Below are 26,464 nucleotides of genomic sequence, written 5' to 3'. Positions count from 1 at the left end.
TTCTTGTTCGATTATTATTGCAAATTAATTATTTATAATTTATGACATTATTTTTCGCAATTATATATTTATTAATTTTATTTAAAAAATAAAGTATATGAAATTTAAAAAAAAAAAATTAAATATTGTTTTAATTAAAATTATTTTAATATCAAAATTTAATGAAAATGTTTCTGCAATTTCGATTTATTAAGGATTTAATAAAAAGATTTTTTATTATTTATATAAAGTAAAATTCACTTAATATGTTTTTTAAAGTATTTTTTAATAACATTTTCATTTTAAATTAAATAAACAAAATAAGAATTGAATAAATAAAATAGATGTCAAATGATTGTTAATAATCCAGTGCGCAAATTAGGGCTACACCTCTTTTGATCCAATGAGCTTGTGGTTTTTTACTAGGAATCTCCATCGGTAATACAAAATTTGTCGAATGTCCAGTTGTGCTTAACACTCCTGCTCGGTTGATAGTTTTATACACGGGACAAACATAGATTCCTTCGGGTTCTTTATGATGTACTTCCGGTAATAATAAAATTGGAGGCATATCTAGAAAAAAATATTTATATAATTATTTAAAATTAAATTAGTATAAAATAATTGATATTTAATAAAACATAAAATATGATTAAAAAAAAATATATATATGTTTATTTTTAAAATATTTATATTTAAGATATTTAATAATAAAATTATTTTTTATATTAATTTATATCTGTCTATAATTTAAATTTTTATTTTATAAATTATGAAATATGAACATAAAATGATGCAAAAATATTTCTTGTATATTTTTATATAATTATATTGTAATTGATACATAATCGCAATATGCAATATGAAATATGTAATATATAATAATAATTAACAATATTCTTTAAATGAAATAAAGTTATCATTTTATAAATCTTTCTAAAATATAAAAATATAAAAAAAATTTTAAAAAAAAATATGAGAAAGATATAAAAAATTAAATAAAAGCAACAATTCTTAGTAGTAATAATAGATAATTTAAAAATTTATATATTTATATTATGCACTTATTTATTATATTTATTATATAATAAATATAATAAATATGCAAAAAATAAAATATATTGAAAAAATAAAAAAAAAATATTTATATTTTTCATAATGTTATAATATATATATGCATATGTACTAGTATATAATTCCTTAGGAAAAGATTCGTTCAAAAATTTTCCATCCCATCGGCATCCTTCAAGAAAGAGGCCATAAATAATGCAACCATCTGCCGGTCTTCGTTTTGGCATTTCACTTTGTACCTAAGATTAAAAATAATTTCACATATATATTTCTATTTATATATATTTTTAGTAATATTTATTCATATTATTTTTCTACATAATTATATATAATACTTTTATATTTTATAATGACAATATTTAATAATATTTTAAATAATTTATCAATTTTGAATAGTTTAATTGTTAAATATCAGATAATTATTGGTTTTTACTTGAAAACTAAAATCAATTGCATCAATGGAAACAACATATTTTCGTGCGTAGTTTTGTAAAGTGCCTGTTAAAAATGCTTGCGGAAAATAAAAACCAGAAATCCAAAAAGCTGCGGGTATTCCATAATTTTCCCAATTTTTTAAAAAATCAATTCGATCTTTCAAATCCAGAAACCAAGCACCTATATTTTTTCAAATTAATAAATATAATTTATTTGAAAATTGAAAAGTGAAAGAAATTCAAAATTCAAAAAAAAAAAAAAAAGAATTTGGGAAATAAAAATAAGTTGAATTTGCATATGATTATTAGCAACAAATTATATAAAGCAAATTATACAAATTATACAAATTATATAAAGCAAAAAATTATATAAAGAACGTTTAATGTAATTTTGATTTTAAATTAAACAAAAATTTCAATTCTTTAAATTGATAATTATCAATAATAGCATTAGCTTAAGATATACATGAATGCTACTACATTGTAATAAATTCAAATTCAGTTATATAAGTTAGACTCGAAGATTACCAAGTGGTTTCAAAGAGGGATATCCCTTATCTTGCCAAACTGTTGGAATCCTATTGTTATACAAACTCTTCGACACAGTTTCTAAGTATTCTGACATAACGACGAATCCTTTTAAGGCTTTCAATAGATCTTCTAACGTCGATTTTACCACATTCAGTAAACCATTATAGCGTATAGCTTCTTGAATGAGTACGGTATTGAATGATTCTTCGTATAAAACTGGATATCTAAAATACATTTTTAATATATTTTAATTTCTTAAATGTTTCGTTACGTCGAGGATAATGTTTTTAATACTTTTGATGTATAGCAGATAAATTAAAGGTAGGAGGTATTGTCGCCAACATCTCAGTGGCTAATTGAGACGTGACTTCTTCGATACTTGCAGCTGCAATTCCAACTTCTCGTGGCTGAAGAGCGAGTAACGTGTTCAGACATGCATACGTTTCAGCTTGAGCGAAGCTAATATCCGCGTTCGGATGCATTCCGAATAACGCAGGATCATCGTTTAGAGGAAAGGTTTTTATGTATTCGATATATTCTTCGAACGTTGCATCAGTTAACTGTAATATAAAAATATAATAATTAGAAAAAACGTAAAATTATTACAATGTTAATTATACACACTGATTACTCATTTGATTCAACTTTAATATATTTATTCCAATGATAATCTTCAATATACATGCAATGTGTATCTATATATTGTATGAATAGCTTCAAGCTAATAATTCTCAATTAGTAATTGGATAATATACGAATGATTTGTAACAATATACATGCATATTAAATTTCATTGTTGAAATATTTATTTTCAACATTATATACATGTTTCTGTTTATTTTGAATAACTACTAAATAAGATAAAGTGTTAATAAAGTTGAAAATAGTTGCTTTTAAGGCAATGCTTACAATTATTGATAATATTAATCTAAACTTTTGTTTTATTTGTACGCACTTGAGCATAATATCCTTCTACATCAAATTTATATGTCGGTGATAGAATTTCCATTTTGTAGAAATCTTTCAATATTGTTAGCACACATCGACGATCCCAATCATCCGTTATTCGACCACCATAATTGATGTGACCAGCCGTGTATATGAGTACCTATGCAAATGAATACAAGTTTTTGTTTTTTCTTCTATGAAGCGATAAAAAAATTTCCTTTTTTTTTCTTGCTGAATGATATTTTACCCTGAATGGAACAACATCATATTCTAAAAGAAACATGTGCAACTGTGATATACATATTCTTAAATCACCATCAGTGAATTCGTACGCTATGTTAAATCCCAATGAGCCAAATTTTCTTCGTTCCAATAACACAGAGTGAAACAAGCATAAAGAAAACACCAACCACTTGAATTGCTGAACTTTGGGATGTACAGATGCTAGGAAGGTTCGCATTTCTGCTACCTGAGCTAAATACGCACGAAACATATTTGCCTGTGAACAAAAATAAAATATTTTAAAGATGTTTCCTATTATAAATAAGAATTTAAGTTTATTTAAAAAAAAAAATGAAAATGTTTAATATATTGAGAAAAATGTAAGATTTGAAAAAAAAATTTAGATATAAAAAAGGGAAAAAAAAGTTTTGAATTAATTTAAATAAGATAATTCTTTTACTTTTACTCCCCTAGGAGGTTCGATCGTCATTTTACTGCTGTTTTGAAGAATACTGACAGGAAAATCAGGGGATGGTGCGGATGTTAGCCATAAACGGAAATCACGATGATTAGTTTGCCGTGTTAACGCTTCAACCAACAAATCTAATTCTGGCATCCAACTTGGAGCCAAATGACAATTCTATGAAAATATATTTACTTTAAAAATTTGATAATTACATTTATGATCCAAGTAATTATAATTACGTATATATTTTTAATTTATTTTTTTGGTTTTATATTAATTTTCAAGATATATAGTTTTGCATTTCTATTAAAAATTATGTTTTTGATAAATCTTCATATATCTTCATTAAAATTATCTTCTATTTATCAATCTTACATTTATTCTTTTTTTATTAAATTTATTGTATTTTCAAAAGAATAATGAAAAGAAAATAAATTTTTCAAACCTGTATATTCAAGAGAAAAGAATTGAGATTACCGCAGAAATTGTATTTCTCTTTCATTATATTTCTATTGTTATATTGTTATTCTGTTCTTTTTTTTATCATTGTGTAATCAAACATTATTCTACATTTCTTGTTTCCACTTACAATTCATAAGATCAATAAAAGGATTAATTTTTTCAATAAAAATTATTCTACTTGAAATCTATTATTTCATATTTGACAAACATTTCCATTAATGAGTTATTGTTCAATAAAATCGATAAATATAATACAAAAAAAAAAAAAGAAGAAAAAAGAATTTCAAATTCTTTCTCATTTTTACTTTTTTAGTCAAATTACACCTTTTCATATCTTTATTTCCTTATATATCCACCCCCTTATATAATAAATCATTTTCCACTGGTTCCACTTCCTCTTTTATACATATATTCAGGAAAGATAAAGACTATATTTTCCCCTCTTCTTTATCCCATATTTTATCTCTAGGAAGTTTTTTTCTTTTCTTAAAACAGGAATATATTCATTAGATCAATATTGACAATGGTTTGTAGTTCAACTTGTCAAATTCCATTGTACTTGAATATTGTATATATAAATAGATCAGCATTTTCTTGTAACATTCAAATAACTTATAATAATACATTTTTTTCACATAACTATTAAAAAAAACCCTTGAAAATTGCAGATTATTTTATTTTTTTTAATTTTATAACATTACAGAAGAGAATATATACATATATATGTGTACCTGGAAGAAACACCAATAACCACCTTCTGCGGATAACTTCAACATAGCTTCTGCTCTGGGTCCTTGTCCCTGTCCAAGCGAGATGGCATGCAATTTCATGGTCATTTTTAATTTATCCGCGAATTTATATAATTCTGCCGCAGGATCAGTACCAGGAGACAAGATGAAAACTATAGGTGTGGTTGGAGAAGATTCAGCATAAATTGCTGACAGTTCTGCAGTTTGAGGCTCAATAAATTGTCGGCCTAAATATTTGGCTAAGTACAATTGCATCGCATTTGTCACTTTATCGGGTCGAAGGCATTTTAGGATTAACATTTTTTGAAAATCATCAAGTTTCGATTGCCATGGCTCTGGATAAGGAGTCCTGAAAAAATAAATAATAAAGAATCAAAATAAGTACATTAAAATTAAATTTCATCATTTATTAAATTTAAATGATTAAATTAATTTAATTGTAAATAACTTTTAAAAATTAATCTAAATTTTTTATTACTATATATGACTTTCAATGACGTATGTTAGAGGAGCTTATTACTCACATATGCGCTTCTTGATCATCGAACACTTTTTTGAATTGAGACACATTTCTTACGAAGAATTTCACGAAATCCTGGAAATTTTCTAATTCATCGAGTGCCTGGATCTCCTTCCAGCAACGTGGAGTAATCCATTCAGGCGCCGGATTTGGACGCTCCTACGAAACAAATTTTATAATTTTTTAATTTAATATATATAAAATATCATCTTTATATTACCACATTTTTAAAATAATTGAAATTTATTTGTTATAAATGATTAATTAATTATTATTAAAATTAGATAATTTAATATTATTAATTTTTCTATACAAATTGGATTATTGTTATTCAATTTTTTTGAAGCTTAATTAATTTTCAGATTTTTTATAGGATTCGAATTTACATGTAAATCGAATTGGGTCAAAGCGAAATCAAAAAAAAAAAAAGAAAGGAAATGAATCGAGAAAATGAATTGAAAAGAAGCTTTTAGATTTCACTTTCATAGTTCATTAAACTCATTATAATTCTCACTGTTATGGGTACAGGTCCGGACAAAAGATGCCTCCATTCGATCACATCGATTAATTCATCATTCATACGAATTCTGGCACAGACGAGGAACGCAAAATGGAGCTTGTGTTTTTCAAATAAACTACGGCATACATTCGAGAACAAGGAGAACATGAATTTCTGATTGATATTGCTCACACGTTCCTCGATATCTCCTAAACAATATCATTCATTAATTAATCATAGTACTTTCATCTTCATATTCATTCATAAGATATAAATGAATGATTGTTTCTGCACAGTTTTGAAATGAATCATAAAATTTCTTTTGTTAAATTTTTGTTCTAAAATATTAATCTTTTGCAATTATTCTATTTCCAATTTCATTATACATAGATTTTATTTTAAAATATTTCACATTAGATACATTATAACATGGATCTTAACAAAATTGTTATTTTTTATTATTCATATTTATTTACATTAAATAATTATGGACTGCAAAAGATTAAAATTATTTTTTGAACTGAAACTAACAAACAAGATATTATAATTTTTCAATTAATGAGTTCAGTTCAAATAGATATATGTAGATTATATACAGTAGATTATAAATATGAGTATTAAATAATTAATTTAATGCAATTGCATATAATATTGGATACGTTTTGTATTGGATATAATTATTCCTCCAAAAAGTGAAATGTTTATTTTACATGACAAATAATTGATGTTTGCTATCGTATATAGGCTAATAAATATAGGCAAGTAATTAGTGAACAGGATATTTCACGAACCGCTCTTTTCTGTTGCAATTATGCTATTGTTGAAGATTTCGACGAACCATTCAAGCGAGTACTGGTACATAGTGTCGATATATTGCAGATCGGACAGACAAAAGTACAGAATCCGCCCCTGAACTGCCACGGGAATATAGAGCGATCTAGTCATGTCGATATCCGCTTGAGTAATCTCTGCTTCTTTCATTTTTACCTACATGTTACATACTATATGGTAAATTTGTTTATTGCCGCTAGAGAGCGGATCGATCGAATTTTTAGAAGTGAAGTGCAGATTTTGAAAAATAATAATGATTATTTTATTTGTTTGTTAAATATGAAATGGACGATTTTATAAATAAATAAAATTTTTATAATTGACTTAATTGATTGTAAAATAAAACTATTAATTAATTTGTACGTGAATTTAAATAATACATTAAAGCTAAAAGAATATAAGAAAAAAAAATTGTATAAAAAAGGCATTTAAGCATGTTTAAAAAGAAACTATTTATAACTTATTTCTATTATCTATATATCTAGATATATATCTACATAATTTGCCATTTAAATATAAACGTGTACAATATATAATTTAATTTGATGAAATTATAGATTATAAATTAAAATAAATTAGAGTTAGATTAAATTTATATTAAATCACAAAAAAATTTAAATTTAATTTGATATGCGTTAGGGTCAAGGATTTAATTTATAGGATATAATTTATTTATTAAGAATTTTAAACCTTGATTTCTTCGCTTTTAATTTTGGATGCCTCTAAGGTGAGAATAAGATCCATGTCGTCGACTGCAGAGCCCTCGGACACAGTCAATCGATATAAAATTCTATCTTCAATTTCCAATAATTCTTTTTTCATTTCAGCATTGGCCAAAATCAAAGCGTTTCTCGTTTGCTCAAGATCAGGTCGTTCTTGAATCGCGACCAAAGACATCAACTGATCCTCGAGACCGCTTTTATATTTTATATTTTTTTTATCAATGTAAAATATTTAATATTAAAACCATATATAAAAATATGGCTTTGAGTTAAGAAATTTTTTTAATTTCAGAAAAATGCGTGTTTATAAATTTATGATTCTAAGAACTGAACGAAAAAAACCATTAAATTTCATTAAATTTTATATTACTTTCAAGAGAAAGATTTACTTACGTTGCGGTAAGAGCAAAGTTGACCAATAATATTTTCACGCATACTTCTGGCGTGTAATGAGGATTTGCGAGCCTCGTTGTGAGGAAAAGACGGAAATCTGTATTATAAGGAACAATGTTCTCCCCAACTTTAACACACCATTGGCCACCGTGTTCGAATAACGATCTTAAGAAAATTGGATCCAAACCAGCTTCCAGCTCAAGACCAATATTTTCAATAAGACAAGCTCTTCCGAATCGAACGCATGACTCGACTACACGAAGCAACTCTTTGTCTGTCATTCTTGCAATGGATATACCTTCCTCTTTGTACTGCATATCATTGAATTTATTAGAAACGATGAAAAAAAAGGTTATATAAAATTAATCGAAAATAATGTAAAATATTTTTGATATTTTGATTAGTATTAAAGAATTTAGATTTCGACTATTTTATCTGCAACTTTTGATTCAAGTACAAAGAAAAATATTTTAGTAAGCATTTTATTTGCTTACTAAAGCACGTATCCATTTGTTGGCTTGTGCTTGGGGGTCTATGAAAAGTGGCCAACGTTTTGAATGCATTGCCAAGACGGCATTTTCCACAGATAACATATCTCTAGGTAACCCCTCGATTTGCCATTTTCTTATCTCCACCTGATCTCCCAGAGTCGATACAGGGTCGCTGCCTGGTGTATGCGGCACGCCTTCACCGAGAACTTTTTTCCAGGAATCTAAAAGTCTTTCTCTGTATACATCCGTAAACGGTGTCAAATAAGCTATTGCACCTGTGAATATCATATGATAATCTTAATTTTTTTTTTTAAAGTTTCTGAATATTTTTTTTTTTAATCAAAATAATCCTTTAGATGTAACGTAGAGTGAAAAAGTAGCGAGATGTATTTTTCTGTATATACCTGAGGCCAGCAGGATATCACCAACGGCATTTTTCACAGAAACGCGAATTTCAACCACAGTCTGAGCCCAACGTATTTGTTCCCCAGCAAGACCTACTATTAGTCTGACAGCTCTTCCCATTCTGTCCTCGCAAAGCTGCTTTTGCTTCTCGAGTTCGGCTTTTCTTTCCTCTTCCTCTTCAAGATGCTTTCGCAATAGGGCGATACCTTCCTCCACTTCTTTCAGCCTTTGGATCGCGGCGCTCAGAGCCCTCTCGGTCTCAAGAAGTATTTCCTCGGCCTTTGCCAACGCTTCCATCTTTGGTTTCACTTTTTTATTCACGAAGTACCAGTTGTACATCGCGTGCACCCATAGACAGAATGAATGGCACGCCTTTGATACATATTCAATCTGAAAAGGATTGATATCGTTTCTATAAGATAAAATGTATAAATGATAAATATATATAATATGATAAATACGCGATTCAATGTTCTTATGAAATACTTTTTTCTTTATTATTTCGTTCTTTTAATTTATTGCAAGAAAACTTCCATTCCAGTAGAATTTCATGAGGATAGAAATCGATCGATAAACTTTGATGTTTTAAAAACGAATTATTTTGCGTCTATATTTATTAACAATTTTTTAAATTAATTTTTACTTAATTTTTTAATAGCTGGAAAAACAAATAGCTTTTTAATCAATGTTTTTTAATTTTTTTTTTGGATCATGCATCATCTTAAAAAGATTTTAATATTTTTTCTCTTTAATAATCAATCAAACAGATTGAAAATTGTTTGAACTAACAAATACAACGTCACGATATCCAATTTATTTCCCTACAACGTACGTTGATGTCCTTAATGGAAGATATACAAAAGGAAATTGTTTAACTTTGAATTAAGAAAATATCAAATAACAAATACCAAACCTTAGCTGGCTGAAAGTTAGGGTCTTCAATATAGACTTTTAGCTTATTGATTATTTCCTCTGTAAGTTGTTCCTTGTCAAAATTCTCCATGTTGTATAAAAATTGGCCTGGATCCGCGAGTAACAGGCTACCAGGCGTCCAATAATCCAATTTTGTTTCTCTTTCTCCAAATTTTCCTGTCACTTCAACCTAAAAAAAAATTCATTTATGTAAAAAAATATTTCACTATATATATATAAATAAATATTATAATAAATAAATATAATAATATTTAAATTAAATATAATAATATTTAAATTAAATATAATAATATTTATATATAATAAATAAATAAATATAAATAAATATGTATATATAAATAAATATTTTTATAAACCTGTATTAAAAGGTTGTATTAACCATAGAAGAGTGCCTGATGAATCATGAATCTTAATTTATAATCATTTTCATTATGAATCATCAAATCCTGGATTTATAATAATTACTTAGAAATAATGCTGCACAGAGCATGAAACCAATCCAAATCTCATCTAACTCTTATCTAATACCACTCGTAACTTGAGAGTCGAATATAACAAATATATATACAAACCTTGTGCGGTTTCACGTTGTTTATAATACAAACTGCTTCGATAACTAAGATTACACCGGGAGGAGGCCTTTTCATCGCCTTTACCTCGGTAACATCGCCCCTATTCAAAGCCTTTAAGCTCTTCTCGGCGGCTATCAACATAGGACGCGCTTCACCTGCGGTAAATGGAGTATCGATTAGATCGTTGTACAAAGTATTGCGTTGAAGAGTAAACATATTTCAGGATAAATACATCTGTGGAACGGTGATTAATTTTATGGTACATCTATCGATTAATTAATTAAAACAATGTGCTTTGAAATAGTTTTAGGTTAAAAAGTTGAGAGAAGATAATAATTCCTGTGTGAAGCAGAAATCTCTTTTGAACAAATAATTAATTATTTGCGGATATTTTACGATTCGTATGATACAAAATGTTTTATCTGCATGTTTTTATCAAAAATAAGTTTTTTCAACAATTTCAGCTATACGGATTCAGATTAAAATTCAAATATAACCTTATAAAACATTCATAGATTAAAAAGTTTGCAGAGAGAAATTCTATATATAATCGAACGAATTTCATCATTTTATTAAAAACTTTTTTCAAGGAATTTCATATTTCACTTCTAAGTTATTATAATGAATTACTCAAAATTATCTTAACTTTTCTTGTTAAAATGACGGATTAAATTATTGTCCAGGGATTTGACGATAACAAATATATCGCAAACAAATCACATTTAACTTTTGCGAAGTCTAACATTGCGTTATATTTCTAGATATTAGGAATAATCATCGGTATTTCTATACAACATGATAGATATACGTTAACGTGACACAGAAGATAAACACGTCAAGAAAGAATACATGGGGATCAGAAAGGAAAAGAAATATTAGATGTTTTCTTTTCAGGATTATCCGATATAGTTGTTATATAGTTGTTATATAATAGAATTATTATAGATAACACTGACTTAGATACTTGAAATATAATAATTTTGAAATTTATTTCGGAATTTATATAAATACTATGATGAAAATGAGGATTTGTGAGAAAGTAAAAATTGATGAGACATCTAGTGATAATCAATGGAAGCATACATGTAAATACATTAAAATATATCCCACTAAAAAAAAAAAAAAAAAGACTTAAAAGAAAAAAGAGAAGAATTATATGGATTTCTTTTGTTTTTTTAATAATAATTTTATAGAAGGATATGTTTCAAACAATTTTTTTTTATTTAAAATTGGATAAGGTTAGTTGATAATCTCTAAGGAAAGATTATACGAAAGATATATACAATCATTTTAGACTTACCATTTGTTATATCAATAAAAATATAAAGCATAAAAAAATACAATAACCCACTCAAATCTGCTTCCGCTTCGTCCCTAATAGCTTGATTCTCAGCTTTCATTTTTTTTGCTATACTTTCTTGTAGCTGCGCCTCTGCCCTCGTCTTTTCTGCTTCAATCTACGTGTAACAAGATCATTTCAGTTGATACATCTATTTTTATTATATATTGATAAAAATAACGGATTATCAAGTATTAATTTTAAGTATTATATTTTTAGCAAAGAGAAATTCTGTTATTCTTAACTCTAGTCTCTTGACTAACCTAATCCTGAGAATAATTGCCAACATTCTTTTTTCATTCTACGTTATTAACGATTTTCATCAATTATCCTATTTTCCTCCATCTCATCAATTTTAATCTATATTTGCACTCATCACGCAATTCAAGTATTTAGAGATAACATATTTAAAAATATGTGATTCTATCTAATAGAATTTATAACTAGAATCGTATTATATAGATTAAATTATTCTGTTTTCCATTGCTAAATTTAAACGCTCTATTTTTAACTATCAATAACTTTAATCCTTTAATTTTTGTGTAATTTTCTACATGCACTGTGCAATGACTGAATTGCAATTTGTATTAGATAAATAAATTTTATTTAATAACGCGTTTATTCAATTTTGATTTCGCATTTATTCAACGATCGAGGATACCAACAGTGTCGAGAGTGATTCTTTTGATCATTCTAGCCGTCGCTATTGCTGCTCTTTCCAATTTTGGCTTCATTTCCGCCAATAATTGCTGCATGTTCTTTACTTCTACTTCCGCGTGTGCTAATTTGTCCAAACCTATGAAAAAATTAAAAATGAATGCAATGAAATACAAAAGAAAAATTATTGTAATTTTTAGTGTTTTTTGGAATAAAATTTTAATAAAATATAATTCTTAATAAAATTATTTCGTTTCAAGAATAATTATTATCGACTCAAAATTAATAGTTTGTATTTTGTATTCGATTATTTTTATTCGTTTATGATTTTATTCGAATGAATTTGGAAAATTTCAACAAAAAATGAAATGTTATTCTTTTTTTGTGTATAGGATGACCTACTGTAGATGAAAACTGGATACTACTAGCTATAACGTATTCTATATAACCTCGAAAAACGTAAATGTATATGTATGTAAATAGAATGTAGTCAAAGGCGAATTGAAAAAAAATATAGTTGCCTTATTTGAAAAAAACCAGGAAAATTGAATAAAAACTGAAATGTTATTTGATTTTATATTTTTTGATTTTTGAATAAAATATTTCTTATATAAAAACAGCAAAAGGTTTTGATAAATCTTTCGATTGTATCTTGACATTTCACTTTATACGCTAATATAGTAATATTTATTGCGAAATAATTTACATTGAAATATATTTCCTTGTTTTGTAATAATAATTTACGTAAACATATTTCCTTGTTTCCTTGTAACGATAAACTAGTATTTTCAACATATCTAAATGATTTTAATTTCCATTATGAATTAATTTAATTTAGATCAAAATTAATTATTAAATTTTAATTGTTATAAATATTTGCGATTCAATTTTACAATTTAAAATATGGTATTAAAACAATTAAATATAATAAAATGTTATTAATAATTATTAATAAAATAGACAAAATAATAAAAGAAAAATGTTGAATTTGATTGAAAACTATAAAAAATTTTATTTTTATTTTTAGTAGATATAAATAATTTTCTAGTTTCGATATTTAGTCTTTTACACAAAAAATTTTTATAAAATCATATGAATTAAAAGTTTATTCCTCTATCTATTAATTTTAAATTTTATTTTAATTTTTTTTATCTACTTATCTCGTATCTTATTAATCGTATAATTTTCAAACATTGATTAAATCAATGTTTATTAATTATACATACGATTAAAAAATATTCAAATTAAAATTAAAAATTGCGATCAACAGAATGATCAACAATTAATTTTTTTTATAAAAAATTAATCTTCTTATTAATTTAATGCAGCTTTTATAAATATCGGATTAAACTTTAAAAATTATAATCAATAGAATTCTTATTTAGAAAGTTAATTCCTCTTATAGAAGATATTATTAATCTCCAAGAGAATATTGAAGTTTCAATCAAAATATATCCTAATAATTAAATGAAATTTAATAAAGGTTATCTACCAGGTTAATTAAGAAGAGAGTATAAATAACTATGGCTCCTATTTTACTTCGATCATCGAGTAATTTTTCGATGGTTCGTTCTAATAAATTTATCGAGTGTCCACTGTTCTTGGTTCTGCAGCTAATACATTTATGGCTCGCGCGTAGAAGAAATCAATAACGGAGTTGGCACGTATTACAATCTCCTATTAGACGAGTTTTGCTTAATTCATTCGTCTTCAAAATTATCTGGCGCGGATCATTTACCTTTGACCCATGAAAAATATCCTGTTAATATTTTCGCTTTGATGTTTCTTTTTTTTTTTACATTTCTTCTCACGGATATAATGAGTAAGAAATTATAAGAAGCAAATAATGTCGATAAGGAAGACTGACGCCATTGAGAAAATTCTCAAAAGAAAGACTTTGAAGATTTTTCTTTAAATGCTTATATTTCAAAAATGAAAAATTTCCAAATAAGATTTTCTCTTTTGAGTAATTCTTATCTTGATTTCAATTGCTTTGTATTAATTTCTATCTCTTTTTCTCTTTCAATTATATATTTCCAATTTTGAGAAAATATATTTGTTCACTATATTGATTGGGCCGTATTTATCTCATGATAAACAATTCTCACCAGAAAAGGAATCATCAGTTCGAAATTAGCACCAAATGAATCGAAAATTCACGATTCAGAAATTAATCACAGCAAATGAGATTATAATTTAGAAGAAGGCATAATTGATCTGAATGGAAAATTTGGCACGATTTCAACCATGATCAATGAATCAAAAGAAAGAATATTTATCTATTATATATATATATATATATATATATATATATATATATATATATATATATATATATAGAAATGAATAAAGTATACCTCAAAAATTATATTTGATTCTCAAGAATTGAAAGATGTGATAAGTGCAATCATTTAGTTTAAATAACTTGGCTCAAATTCCATCCTAATTGAAAAAAAAAGAGGTTATTTTTATTCAAAGACAAGCATAATCTACAATGAGATATTTACAATTGGAAAATTCTATGATAATTTTGAAGGAAGAGATTAAATTTTTTTGTTACATATTATTTTTTACTATAAAAATTGTTTTTCATAAATAATATTTAAATTATTAAAGTTTAAATTTGATCGTTACAAATATTTTAATTGTCGCTTAAAAATTGCTTCTATATTGATTTTTTAAATAATTTAATTATAGTATTTTAATTTATATTTTTAATAAATAATTTTTTAATTAAATTAGAAAAAATTAAGAATTAAAATTTCAAAATCCATTCGAAAAATAATTTTAGTTTAGAAATTATTTTTTTCTACGCTTTTGGAAGATTAAAAACAATTTTCTTTCTTTCTCCATTAAAAATTAATCAATATTTCGATTCTTTTGTTTTATATACCTTCGAGCTTAATTCAATGAATGAATTTTATTGTATCTTAATTATAAAAATTATTTATCCAGAAATTAATTTGAAGATCAAAAAAGATTTTTCATATTCTTTGAACCAATATTTATATTCATATATTTATATTTATACATATATATATATATATACAGAGTGTACTCTAACTTTTCTATGAAATTTCTATTATTTTCTATTATTGTTTTCCATAAATTTTTAATTCGAATTTTCTTTTTATCCTTTGTTATTAAATGATTTGTTATTTCATAAAATGAAAAATAAAAAATCTAATTAAATTTAATTTTCGTTACCTGTAGTAAGACGATGTGCTGCTGACAACAATTCCATTTTCTTTTTTTCCAAGAGATTACCGTAACTGGATAATAATTCAAGGTACGACGTGGGCGTAACATAATTATGACGATTCAATTCCTGCGCAACACAATTTTTTCTTTTTTATTCATCAATTTATTATCGGGTATGTATTATACGAAAATATTTTTTTCATTTTTCATAAAATAAATCAGATTATATATCTTTGGTATAATTTAATTTTAAAAAATAATAATGACAAATTGATAATAAATTTAATTTAATAACAAATGAAAATTTATTTATCAAACAAAATATTTTTATTTATTAAAAATCAATATTTTATCATTTTTTAATTATAGAACCATAATAGAATGATATATAGATAATTGGAATGAAATAGCATTTATATATATTTTAAATAAAATTTATTGAATTTTTTTTTTTCCTTAATATCCATTTCAAAAAAATTTGCATTATGAGATTTTAAATATTTTTTTGTTTTCAATGGAGTATTATAAAAATAATAAAGTTTATCAAAGAGATAAATAGTTTAATGAAAATTAAGAATTATTCAAAAAAGTATTTATCTAATTAGAATAATATTTCTCGAGATTTAAAATTATTTAAATTTGTTTTGAATTTGATTTCTTTTAATATAATTGATCATTATTACTGTGAAATATATATGGAGAAAATTAATTTTATTGCATTGTTTGTGCGTAAACTCTATTTCCCTTAGTAATTTAGATGCTTTAGCTATACATATATTTTCAGGTTATGTGTTTACGTAAGATTATGTCAAATATTGTTTTGAATATATAATTGAACTTGGGTAACTTGAAATCAAAGAAGAAATTTACGTTAGAATAATATGAAACAAATTAAAATTATGTTATTACATTATTACATTATTACATTATTATATAACATTATTATTATATTCCAACATCATTATATTGAAAATAAAAATTATATTATCGAATAAATATTTATAAATAAATATCTATGGAAGTTACTTATATTATGTAAGATAATACTTATTTAGAAATTATAAATAAAACAAAAAATTCAATTTTATTCTTATCTCACTATTTCGTTCTAACCTAGTATCATATTATAATTATTATTTAAAAATAAATATTATTTAAAATAAAAAATTCACTTTATAACGTATTATTTAGCAGCAAAAATAGAATCTCACGAAAATTATATAAATAATAATGTCAAGTACATAAACAGGTTCGATGTAATAATAAACATATAATACATAGTAATAATAAATAATGTAATGTAATGTAATGTAATAACAGATAATAGTAAATAAAAGAATTTTTTTTTCTTTGTAAATATTATTTTTTTTATCTTATTTTTCTATTTTACCTTCAAATAGAGATCACTTGCTTCAATCACACTCGAATGCATATATTGACACATTATTACAATCGACTGCAACACATCATCAGTAATCGACTCGTCTTGTATGTCAATGAGAAATCTCATTGCAACACTCTGAAACAATTTAATTATTCATATAAAAGTATATCTTTTATAATTTTGATTGTTTATCATATCATTTATTATAAACGATGAACTAAATATCTGTTTCGAACATCATAAAAGAAAAATTCCAAATTTTATTTTTCTATCATACAATAAGTCACAAAAAGTTTTCATATTCTTTTCCTTCAATTTTTAATTGAACTTAATTTTTTGATTATGAAATTTTTTTTATTTATAATAATATAAACAAACAAATTAAATATTCTATTTATTTTTCTAACTATAAAAATAATAATTGATCATTAATAAATATTACAGATCAGAAGTGAAGTCTATTTATTATTGATCTCAATATATCACAAATCGCAAAAAATAATATAACATAACAAACTTGAAGAGCAGCTTCTGGCCATGGACAAAACCAGTCGATCGTTGAACAATTTACTAATGCTGGAAATTGTCTGATACGAGCACGAAAAACTTCACCGATCGGACTGAAAATTAAAAAAATACTTTTATTCTCAATTCTTCATAAGATTTTAAAAAATATTGCGAGCATTTTTTAAATTTTGTTCTTAATATATGATAAGTTCGATAACTTTTAAATTCAAGTTTCGATTCATCAGGTTTTGATTCAACTTTAATTACAAATTTTCAACATAAAATGTATATTAAAATTTTGAAATCTCAATAATTTACTAAATCATTAAATTTTAATATTTCTATTTCATAAAATTATTTCTTTTTTAAATTTTACATTCGCAAATTTTTTGGTCTTATCGACCTAACCTTAAACTTATCCAATTTTGCACAAATCGATCTTTTATCTAATTCTTATAATATTATTTTCTAGAATACATGTTTTTTTGACTTTTTCTGATATCGTGCTATATACAATTCTACTATATATACATTTCTATTATACACTGTCACACAAATACACATATGCTTGATAATTTTATAGATCATTAAACATTCTTGTCTCTTTCATATCTTCAATTTTAAATGGATCAGTGGGAAGTTTAATTTTACTGGATATTTCGTTTAATCTTTATCACATCGAGAATAAATATTTTTTTCATATATCTACCTCATAGTAATAACGACGTGTAAATTATTACGGACTGTTTTCACGTAGGCGGAGAAAAGGTTGCTTCTATTAATTGCTAAGCCTGCTTCTTGTACTGCTCCACGCATAGAATGATAAATCTTTTCCATTTCATCCACTTTGTATATATTGGGAACATCACCATTGTTTAAAACACTGTTTAAATCTTCTAGCATGGAATCGTTCTTTATCTGAGAATAAAAGTGGAAAAATTAATATTTAAAAATAATGAAAATTTATTTTAGATCAAATAAAAAACTTGTTGAAAATAAAATTGAGAAATAAATTAAAAAAAAATATTAGAAAATTGATATATTTTCATAAACAAATATTATTTGAAGGTATTATTTCATTAATGTTTGGCAACATGGGCAAATATGCAACTTTTAGTTCAGATATCTATAATTGCATTGTTTGTTAAACATTCAATGATATTAATTATTCAAAAATATCATTTTACATTGCAAAATGTGGATACCGTTTCAATACGTATTTCATTTAATAATTGGAATTGGAAATTTTGAGCTAGGATTTTGATTACTCGATAACTAGTATTTTGATTAATCAATATTTCAGCTTATATTATAAAGAATTCATAAATAATCGATATTCAAGCGTACAAATAATTGGTTTCATATTCGAATGCAACTGGTAGTATTTTTATAAAAATAAATAAAATTATTATCCGAATGAATTTTATTGATAATTTTACAAGTAAAAATTATTGGATTAACAGGCATACCTGTGTATCAGAAAATAGGAAGACGATAAGCTGATTCTGTACCCCGGCATACATCATTGATTTTTTTATATCTTCGTGCCAGTCATGAGCCGTATAAACACCACTTAATTCTATTTGAAAGCAATTGTAATCTTGTATATGTGCAGCTAATCTTGTCAAGCTTTGTCTTCCTGAATAATTTAAAAAACAAATAGTAAAAAAATTAAACAATAATTAATTAAAAAAAAAAAATTAAAAACAGAAAATTGCAAAATTAATCAAGTCTCGAAATTTTGTTGAAAGGAAAAATAAATAAATAATAGCAAAAAAATGTTTAAATTATTTTTATAATTTTCTAAAAATATTCTTTTATTTGTGTTTATAATAATTTCTTATTTTCATATTTATTTAAAAAATTTCTGTTCCCAATTTATTTATCAGAAGATAAAAATAAATTTCAATATCACATTCTCTGAATAGCAACGATGATAAAAGTGAATGAAAAAGAGCTTGAGGGACGCTAATTCCAAATATATTTTTACACCTGATCCTCCCATTCCTAGGAGAAGAGCATTTCCTCGAGGCTGTCGTAGAATTCGATTTATTCTACATATGTGATCTATGGCATCTTGAAATAGTACTAGCTTCATAGGGCTTACCGAGATAGCATTGTAATCTTCGAGAAATTCTTCTAATATTTCTTGCATCTAGAAAAATTTGCATCGACAATTAATAACAACAGACACGAGTTATGTAATGTAAGTCAAACATTGAGATTCCTTATTAAATATTTTGCAATAATTTTTTTTCTATGAAATTCTTCTTTTTTTCCGATGTATTTTTTTTAAAATATTATAGGGAAATTTACAAAAATATACAAATTTAATATTATAAGCCTTGTTGAAATAAAATTAAATAATACTTGCTTTTTTATGATTGATTATTTCCTCATATTCTTTGGCAAGCGCCATGAAATCACCGAAAAATATTATTTGTTCGCCGATAATTTCGTTAGGATCACATTCAAATTCTGTTTTCATCATATTTCGCAAGAGATGATCGAACCAATTTCGGTCTTCGTCGTTTATTAATCGATCGCTGTACACTCGTACATTTTCGTGATACCAGAGTAATAATAACTTGTTCAAATGCTATAATATGTAAAAAAAATACGTTTGTTACGTAAAGTTTTTCAAATAAAAATAAAATCTACATTTCAAGAATTTATTATTACGTATACATATTTTTTATTTTGTTTATTTTTCATTATTGCGATAATTTGTACAAACCTCTATTTTTTGTGGATTCGCCATAAGCATTCCCTGAAACACTTTACTCAGATCGCGAAGATTAAAAGTGTAATGGGACTTGAGAGGTGTCGGTAACATTTCTTTGCATATGATTGTATACAAATTCAACGTTGTGGTTATAAAAACATCCAGCATGTGTGCGAAATGAGTGAGGGACAACCAGGATTTCAGAATCGTCCCGAAAATGTGTTTCTAGATATAAAAATGTCAATAATAATATTTAATAATATTTAATAATATTAATTTACCTTTAAGATTGATTAAAATATTAATAAATTTTTACTTAATCGTAAAAAATAATTCAAATTATATCATCTTACAATTAGTACAAGAAAATAATTCTTTCGTTTTTAAAAATAAAAGATCTTTCAAAATTATTGCATAAATATATTCGACAAGAAGTGTTAGATAATTGTATTCTCGATTTGACCTTGCCTGATCTTTTTAAGAACACCACGGGTAAAACAGATTCTACTGGAGGTGTGTTATAGGATCTCGTTATTAGCCTAAACTGGTGATCGAAGTAAATTATGGGTAGGCACTAGGACGATTTACGATACCTAATTGCGCCGAGTCTGGGGGAGAGAACAAATAAAACCGGCCACCGACGGATACTTTGTCTCTTTCACGAACCATAATTATTCATTGTGGGCGTGTATTGACGACTCGACGGAATAAAACTGGATAAACGGCGTAAAGGGAAACGAACGAGTGTCACCTGCTGTTATCTGCCACCCCTTCATTTTTTTAAGGTTATGTACACCTAGGCGAGGTTCAGAGATCGAGCTTTCTTACTTTTTCTTGTAAGTGTTTAACAATTTATTAAACCTTGTGTCAATAATCAATTGTTCAGACTAGTTGTCTTTGACTCGGAATAAATTTCAAGATAATTTCAAGATAAGTTTTTTTTTTTCAGAATCGTTTTATCATAAATTTTATCTTTACAATATTACAATTCACGAACAAGATATATTGGATTAATGTTGATCGAATCTTTGAAAAGTTAAAATTTTGTTTTTCCACGATTAAAGAGATTAAATACCAAGGTGGAAAAAATAGAAATGGACGTGATAGTGATCGAGAGATGGACGGAATGAAATTTTGATACATTCGAGCGACAGACGAAGATAAATTATTCCGTCTTCTTTCCTAATTGCTTCCGGCTCTCCAGTTTACGATCGTTAACTGACGGAGAGGAGCGTCGTTTAAAAATTACCTTATCGTCCTCCTCCATTTCCGGGAATGCAATGAAATGGAAATGTCGCAACAATCTGGGAGTTACTGGATTTCTACCGCCACCAGGCGGTCCCATCGCAGCGATAAAATTTACGTCTTCGATCCACCTGAATAAACCGATTTCCTTTCGGTCGTACCATCCTGAAATAGTATTTTCTCCTATTTTTAATTCCTCTACGCCATTTGTGTATAAATATCTATCCGTTATTTTCGCATTTATATTTTTAACTTCGTTATTTCATGTGTAAAATTACTAAAAAAACTTTAGTTGAAACTTTTTATAAAAATATAATACATAGAATAATTAAAATATATATATAATATAATAGATTAAAACGAATTACCTTTAAAATCCATGAATTGTCTGACCAATTCAAGTGGAGGCTGAGCTCCAAATGTATCAAGTGCAGGCATATTTAAATCATCGATGAAAAATACTTGTTTTCGAAGCAATGGCGGTCCATACACGTTTCTACGCCTTTTGATCAATTTTTCATCAACTAAATCCTTTTCAAAGATATATATATATATACACCAAAAAATATAAAAGTATGAAAAGGAAATTTTTTTTAATATATTTTTAGAGAATATTTCAAGCCATGATTAAAGTATAAAATACCTGAGTCTGATTTGCTGTAGTTCTAGCAGAGAAAGTAATAAAGTCACAGATGTACTTTTTGTGCATCTGTCTCATAAGCTTGGCGCTTACTGTCAACGTTTTCCCGCTTCCAGTTGGCCCAATGCAAAGGGGATTAGATTCATTGATCAAAAGATAACCTACCAAGGCTGCGTTTCTTACGCTGTTCATTGTTGGTATTTCCATGTCTGTGATACAAATTCCAATATAAAATTAAACTATTTTCTTCAATTTCATCATTTTATTTTATTTTATTTTATTTTTTTTTTCACCTACGAATTTCATGTCGAGTGTAATGATCATGGGAGGAATGTCGTCCAACCATTTGTACCATTTTGGTGGAATTGGCTCTTGGCCCTCAACTATATCCGTGAAACCACCGTCGTGCAGTCTACAACAAAAGAATTTTTTAGTAAATTGAAGTAAAAAAAAAAAGAGAGAAAGAGAGAGGAAAATAATTACCTGTAATCGTATACCAAACCTTCTTCAGGGAATGGTAATTCGTGTTTATATCTCTTTTGCACACTCCTTATCCAGTCGCTGAATATACAACGACTGTTGTAATCGCTACTCGCTCCAAGACTCCACACTGTCGCGAAAGATGACCAAGGTGAGAGCAATTGGGCTAGAATGATGATTGTTCTTTTTTATTGTGTCTTTAAAATTGATCCAAAATTAATACAAAGTATGAGAATAAAAAGCCAGCTTGTTTTAATTATATCAATGGTTTGTTTAAAATTTTTTTATTTTTTTAACATTCATTTTTAACTCAACTCTTTTCTTTTTAATGCTTCAACCGTATGTTTTCTTAGTTTTGATGTTAAATATGCATACATTTTAAATAAATGCTCTGTTTGTTCAGAGATTTTTAGTGGTATATGCAACTAATATCGTAGCCAGTAGTAGTAGTTTATAAATATTGCATCATGGTAAGAATCTAACTTCTATAATGAATGTATACATATATAACTTTTCAACAGGATGTTGAGAATTCGATTTTCACTTTCATGATTGATATTCACTTTCCAAAGATTTTACTCATTAATAATTTAAATTAACATAATTTAATGCAACTCTTACGAATTAGTTCTTGGAAATGGAGAGATGGTGGTGGTTTCCCTTCTCGACCAGCCATAGGACCAATACGAAAGTTCATCAAGTTTATGTAAGATTGCACCATTCCATAATTAACGGTCGTCTCGATTTCCCGTAAACGAGTACGTAAAATCTTCAATCCCGGAAATAAAAATTGCTTCGTCAATTCGACAATTCTGTCGATGTGTGCACTCATGTTCTGTAATCATATATTTATTCTTTTTCATTATTTTCTTTCTTATAACTATTTTTCAGTTTTCCAATAATTCAATAACAAGCTTCTATTTAAGTCACTCTATTAATTACTCTCTACAATTGAAGCGTTCAAAAGCTAATCAATGTGAGTTAAATTCCTTGAAAATGTCTTACATTTTAGTTTAGAGGAATTTTTTTATTTATTGTTCAAATCTTTTTTCAATTAAAAAAATTAATAAACTATTGAAATAATTGTTTGATTGATTTCTCAAGTGATAGTTTAAATAATAAAGAAATTCTTGAGCTATGTAAAATCAGAGATTTTGATTTGACTTACATTTGATTGACTTTTGAATTTTTCAATTAATAATTAAATTATCAAAATTTTAATCATAAAACTTACTTTAGGTAATTGCTTTATCCAACAATTGATAAAAGGTTCGAGACCCAAATCTTCTGGTTGCATGTATACCATGCCACATCTGAGAATAATAAATTAAATATTATATTATATATATATATATATATATATATATATATATATATATATATTGTATTATATATTATTGTATATGTAATACGTATATAAATATTTTCATCATAAAATGATTTTGTTTTTATTTTTAACGTTTCTTTATTCTTTCCATAATCATTTATTATCTTTGACAAGTTTTTTTATTCCGGTTATTTTCCTTTTTTCACGATCGAATTATGATTGATTTGTTATATATCTCGATTTCAAATAATAAAATCCGAACATTTTGATATAAAAAGCGTAATTAAGCACATTTCTTATATTATTCCAGGATATATAATCCGGATTTTGAATAAGTAGAATTAATTACATCATTTATTTTATAGTAATATAGATCAAACATACAATCGTATATAACAAGTAGTAAAAGTCGACCATATTGTCAGATAGATCAAGTTGTATAGATCAATAATACAACTATATGCATTGAATTTTCTAGAATTAAAAAAATATATAAAATAACATTTATATACGATTTCTATATATCTATTTATGATAAATGATATCAGAATGTGTTTCTAAATATTTCTAGAAATCATTCAATTTTTATTTAAAATATTTTTTTAAAACGATATAAATTAAAATAGTAAAATACTAAATGAAACATCATGTATATAAAATAAATATATGAAGTGCATGATAAATATCTTCGTTATGTAATAAAATTCCCCACAGTAATACAGATGGTACTATATTAATTTCCCTAGAAATAAAAAATATATAAAAATATAATATAAATCAAAAATATAATTAGTATCTGTCATAGTGTGTATTTTATCAAGCAAAAACATAGTTATTAATCAAAACTTACGATTCACATTAATTATTCGTTGCTTAATTAAAAATTAAGAATTTATGGTTATTTATGGTTTCGAAATTAACCTTGAAACAGTAGCTGGTGAAGCCACTCTTAAATCAGCGACTTCGAACATCATCGTCATTGTGGGCAGGATCTTCATTATTTCACCAGATGTCAAACAAAGTTTTTTATTATCGTCTAGAACAGTATTCATATTCTCGATCCACAGAGCATCGACAGGTCCATCGAATATGTACCAACGTTTGTTTTGATCCGTTGCAGCTATTCCAGCTCTAAGTAACGTCGAAAAAATTCCATCAGTCCTAAAAGGAAAAAAGAAAAATTTACAAATTACGTTTTATATGTTTTAAACGAAAATTAATATATTCTATTACACTTTATATGTTTTTATATAAAAAATAAATTTTTATCTAAATTTCTATTTATGTAATTTATAATATAAGAAAGGTAATTTTTGCAATTTAATGATTTATCATTATAATGAAATTGCTTCAATTGATTTCACTTTTAGAATATCACTATTAAAATATTATATTTCAAGAAAAAATCAAATAATTAAAATTCAAAAAAATTCGCTAAATTGCAAGATTATCCAGGAAAATATAATATATATTTTCTTATATAACGAGATTTAAAGTTTGAAATTTATAATTCGAAATATATTTTTACGAAACTATTATATGTAGTTCAGTTAAAAAAATTTTTTTAACTGAAATTTGTTTCACCAGATTTTCTACGCGAGAATATTTTTTTTCGAATTTTCAAATATTTGTTTAAGATTGAAAGTGATGCATGGATCTATTTTTCTGTGTTTATTTAAAATACAGCAATCATGTTTCCGCAAATGTTATTCACGTAGATGTATTGCCATACATGAATATTTTTACGAAAGAATTATTCGATATTTCTCATAAATCGTAATATAATTTTTAACATTAAATCCGCTAAAACACATATCTTAAACTTATGTAATTATGTAAAATTTAAAAATTTTTCATAATTCATTTCTTTTTCTTTATTTTGGAAATCATATAAAAAAGTAACTATTTAATTATTAATTATTCAAAGATTCTTTTGTACCTCAATATTGTGTAAAAACAGTGTGCGTAAAAACTGGGGTGAAAAAAAAATTATTTTATTTTCATATAAATTAATGTGCAAAGATTCACGAATGCATGTAAATAAGTATGTAGAAAATGCATTATCTCACATATAACGTGTATGTAGATATGTATGTGTGTGTGTACATATCCTGAGATACAAAATTTCCCATCTAAATCGATTCGTTCGAAAATTATCGAGATTTGTAAGAATTATTTCAATAAAAAATTGAATAATGAGACATCAGATTAATTTTTTTCTAAATTTTGACAATTTGAAGTCGTTTAAGTGAATTTGAAATAAGATAACCTATATAAATTTTACAAAGTAACAAGTAGAAAAAAAAAAGAAAACTATTTGTTCGCATAAAGTATAATATTAGACGAATATTTAATTACGTAATAAATAATATTTTTTTTAAATTTGAAAATTAATTCTTAAATTTTAAAAAAGTTGATATAATCAATTTTATATTAACCTATGATCTTTACTTAATATTTCTAAAAATAATATTTTTATTTTTCAAGTTGATGGTATATCATAAATCCTGAAAAAGAAGAAGTCCATTTGATTCACACGCTGAAACCACTTGATATCGTAATATCACGGGATTTCACTCACCATTCGCGTGTATTAAGATCGTATTCCCCGTACAGCTGACCCATCGTGATCGATTTTGGATTTAGCACATATGTGAAAACAGGAACGAACGGTTTGGCACTTGGTTGTAGCTGTCCTTTCAATTTCGTGCACGCATCCTTCAGAACTTCA

At 25.7% G+C, this 26,464-nt stretch overlaps 1 protein-coding gene across 1 annotated transcript; it reads right to left on the bottom strand.

The window, feature by feature from the left end:
- Window positions 1-253: 253 nt before the first annotated feature.
- On the bottom strand, window positions 254-26,464 carry LOC552224 (dynein heavy chain 1, axonemal). The gene is made up of 37 exons (XM_026441302.1): window positions 26,315-26,464; window positions 24,655-24,894; window positions 23,641-23,719; window positions 23,028-23,241; window positions 22,410-22,572; window positions 22,220-22,338; window positions 21,930-22,135; window positions 21,655-21,817; window positions 21,291-21,451; window positions 20,054-20,266; window positions 19,691-19,915; window positions 19,309-19,471; window positions 18,786-18,955; window positions 18,026-18,234; window positions 17,327-17,429; window positions 16,816-16,944; window positions 15,432-15,552; window positions 12,233-12,363; window positions 11,580-11,685; window positions 10,229-10,383; window positions 9,637-9,825; window positions 8,723-9,113; window positions 8,322-8,593; window positions 7,828-8,138; window positions 7,403-7,628; window positions 6,673-6,868; window positions 5,897-6,090; window positions 5,387-5,541; window positions 4,845-5,211; window positions 3,646-3,825; window positions 3,211-3,462; window positions 2,971-3,123; window positions 2,310-2,575; window positions 2,013-2,239; window positions 1,484-1,665; window positions 1,166-1,289; window positions 254-552 (listed from the first exon to the last, which is right to left on the bottom strand). The coding sequence occupies exons 1-37, from the start codon at window positions 26,356-26,358 to the stop codon at window positions 338-340; spliced, it is 7,014 nt and encodes a 2,337-aa protein (XP_026297087.1). The 5' UTR covers window positions 26,359-26,464; the 3' UTR covers window positions 254-337.

Source organism: Apis mellifera, linkage group LG6, assembly GCF_003254395.2.
Source record: "Apis mellifera strain DH4 linkage group LG6, Amel_HAv3.1, whole genome shotgun sequence".
NCBI classification, from domain to species: Eukaryota; Metazoa; Arthropoda; class Insecta; order Hymenoptera; family Apidae; genus Apis; species Apis mellifera.
Note: the sequence above shows the minus strand (reverse complement) of the source record. Positions and strands in the feature narration are given on the sequence as shown.

Excerpts from the sequence above, each read along its gene's own strand:
- LOC552224 (XM_026441302.1), bottom strand. The coding sequence starts at position 26,358 with ATGGGTCAGCTGTACGGGGAATACGATCTTAATACACGCGAATG. Across the intron at positions 5,212-5,386 it reads GATGATCAAGAAGCGCATAT|GACTCCTTATCCAGAGCCAT; the intron begins GTGAGTAATAAG and ends TTATTTTTTCAG. Across the intron at positions 3,826-4,844 it reads GTTATTGGTGTTTCTTCCAG|AATTGTCATTTGGCTCCAAG; the intron begins GTACACATATAT and ends ATATTTTCATAG.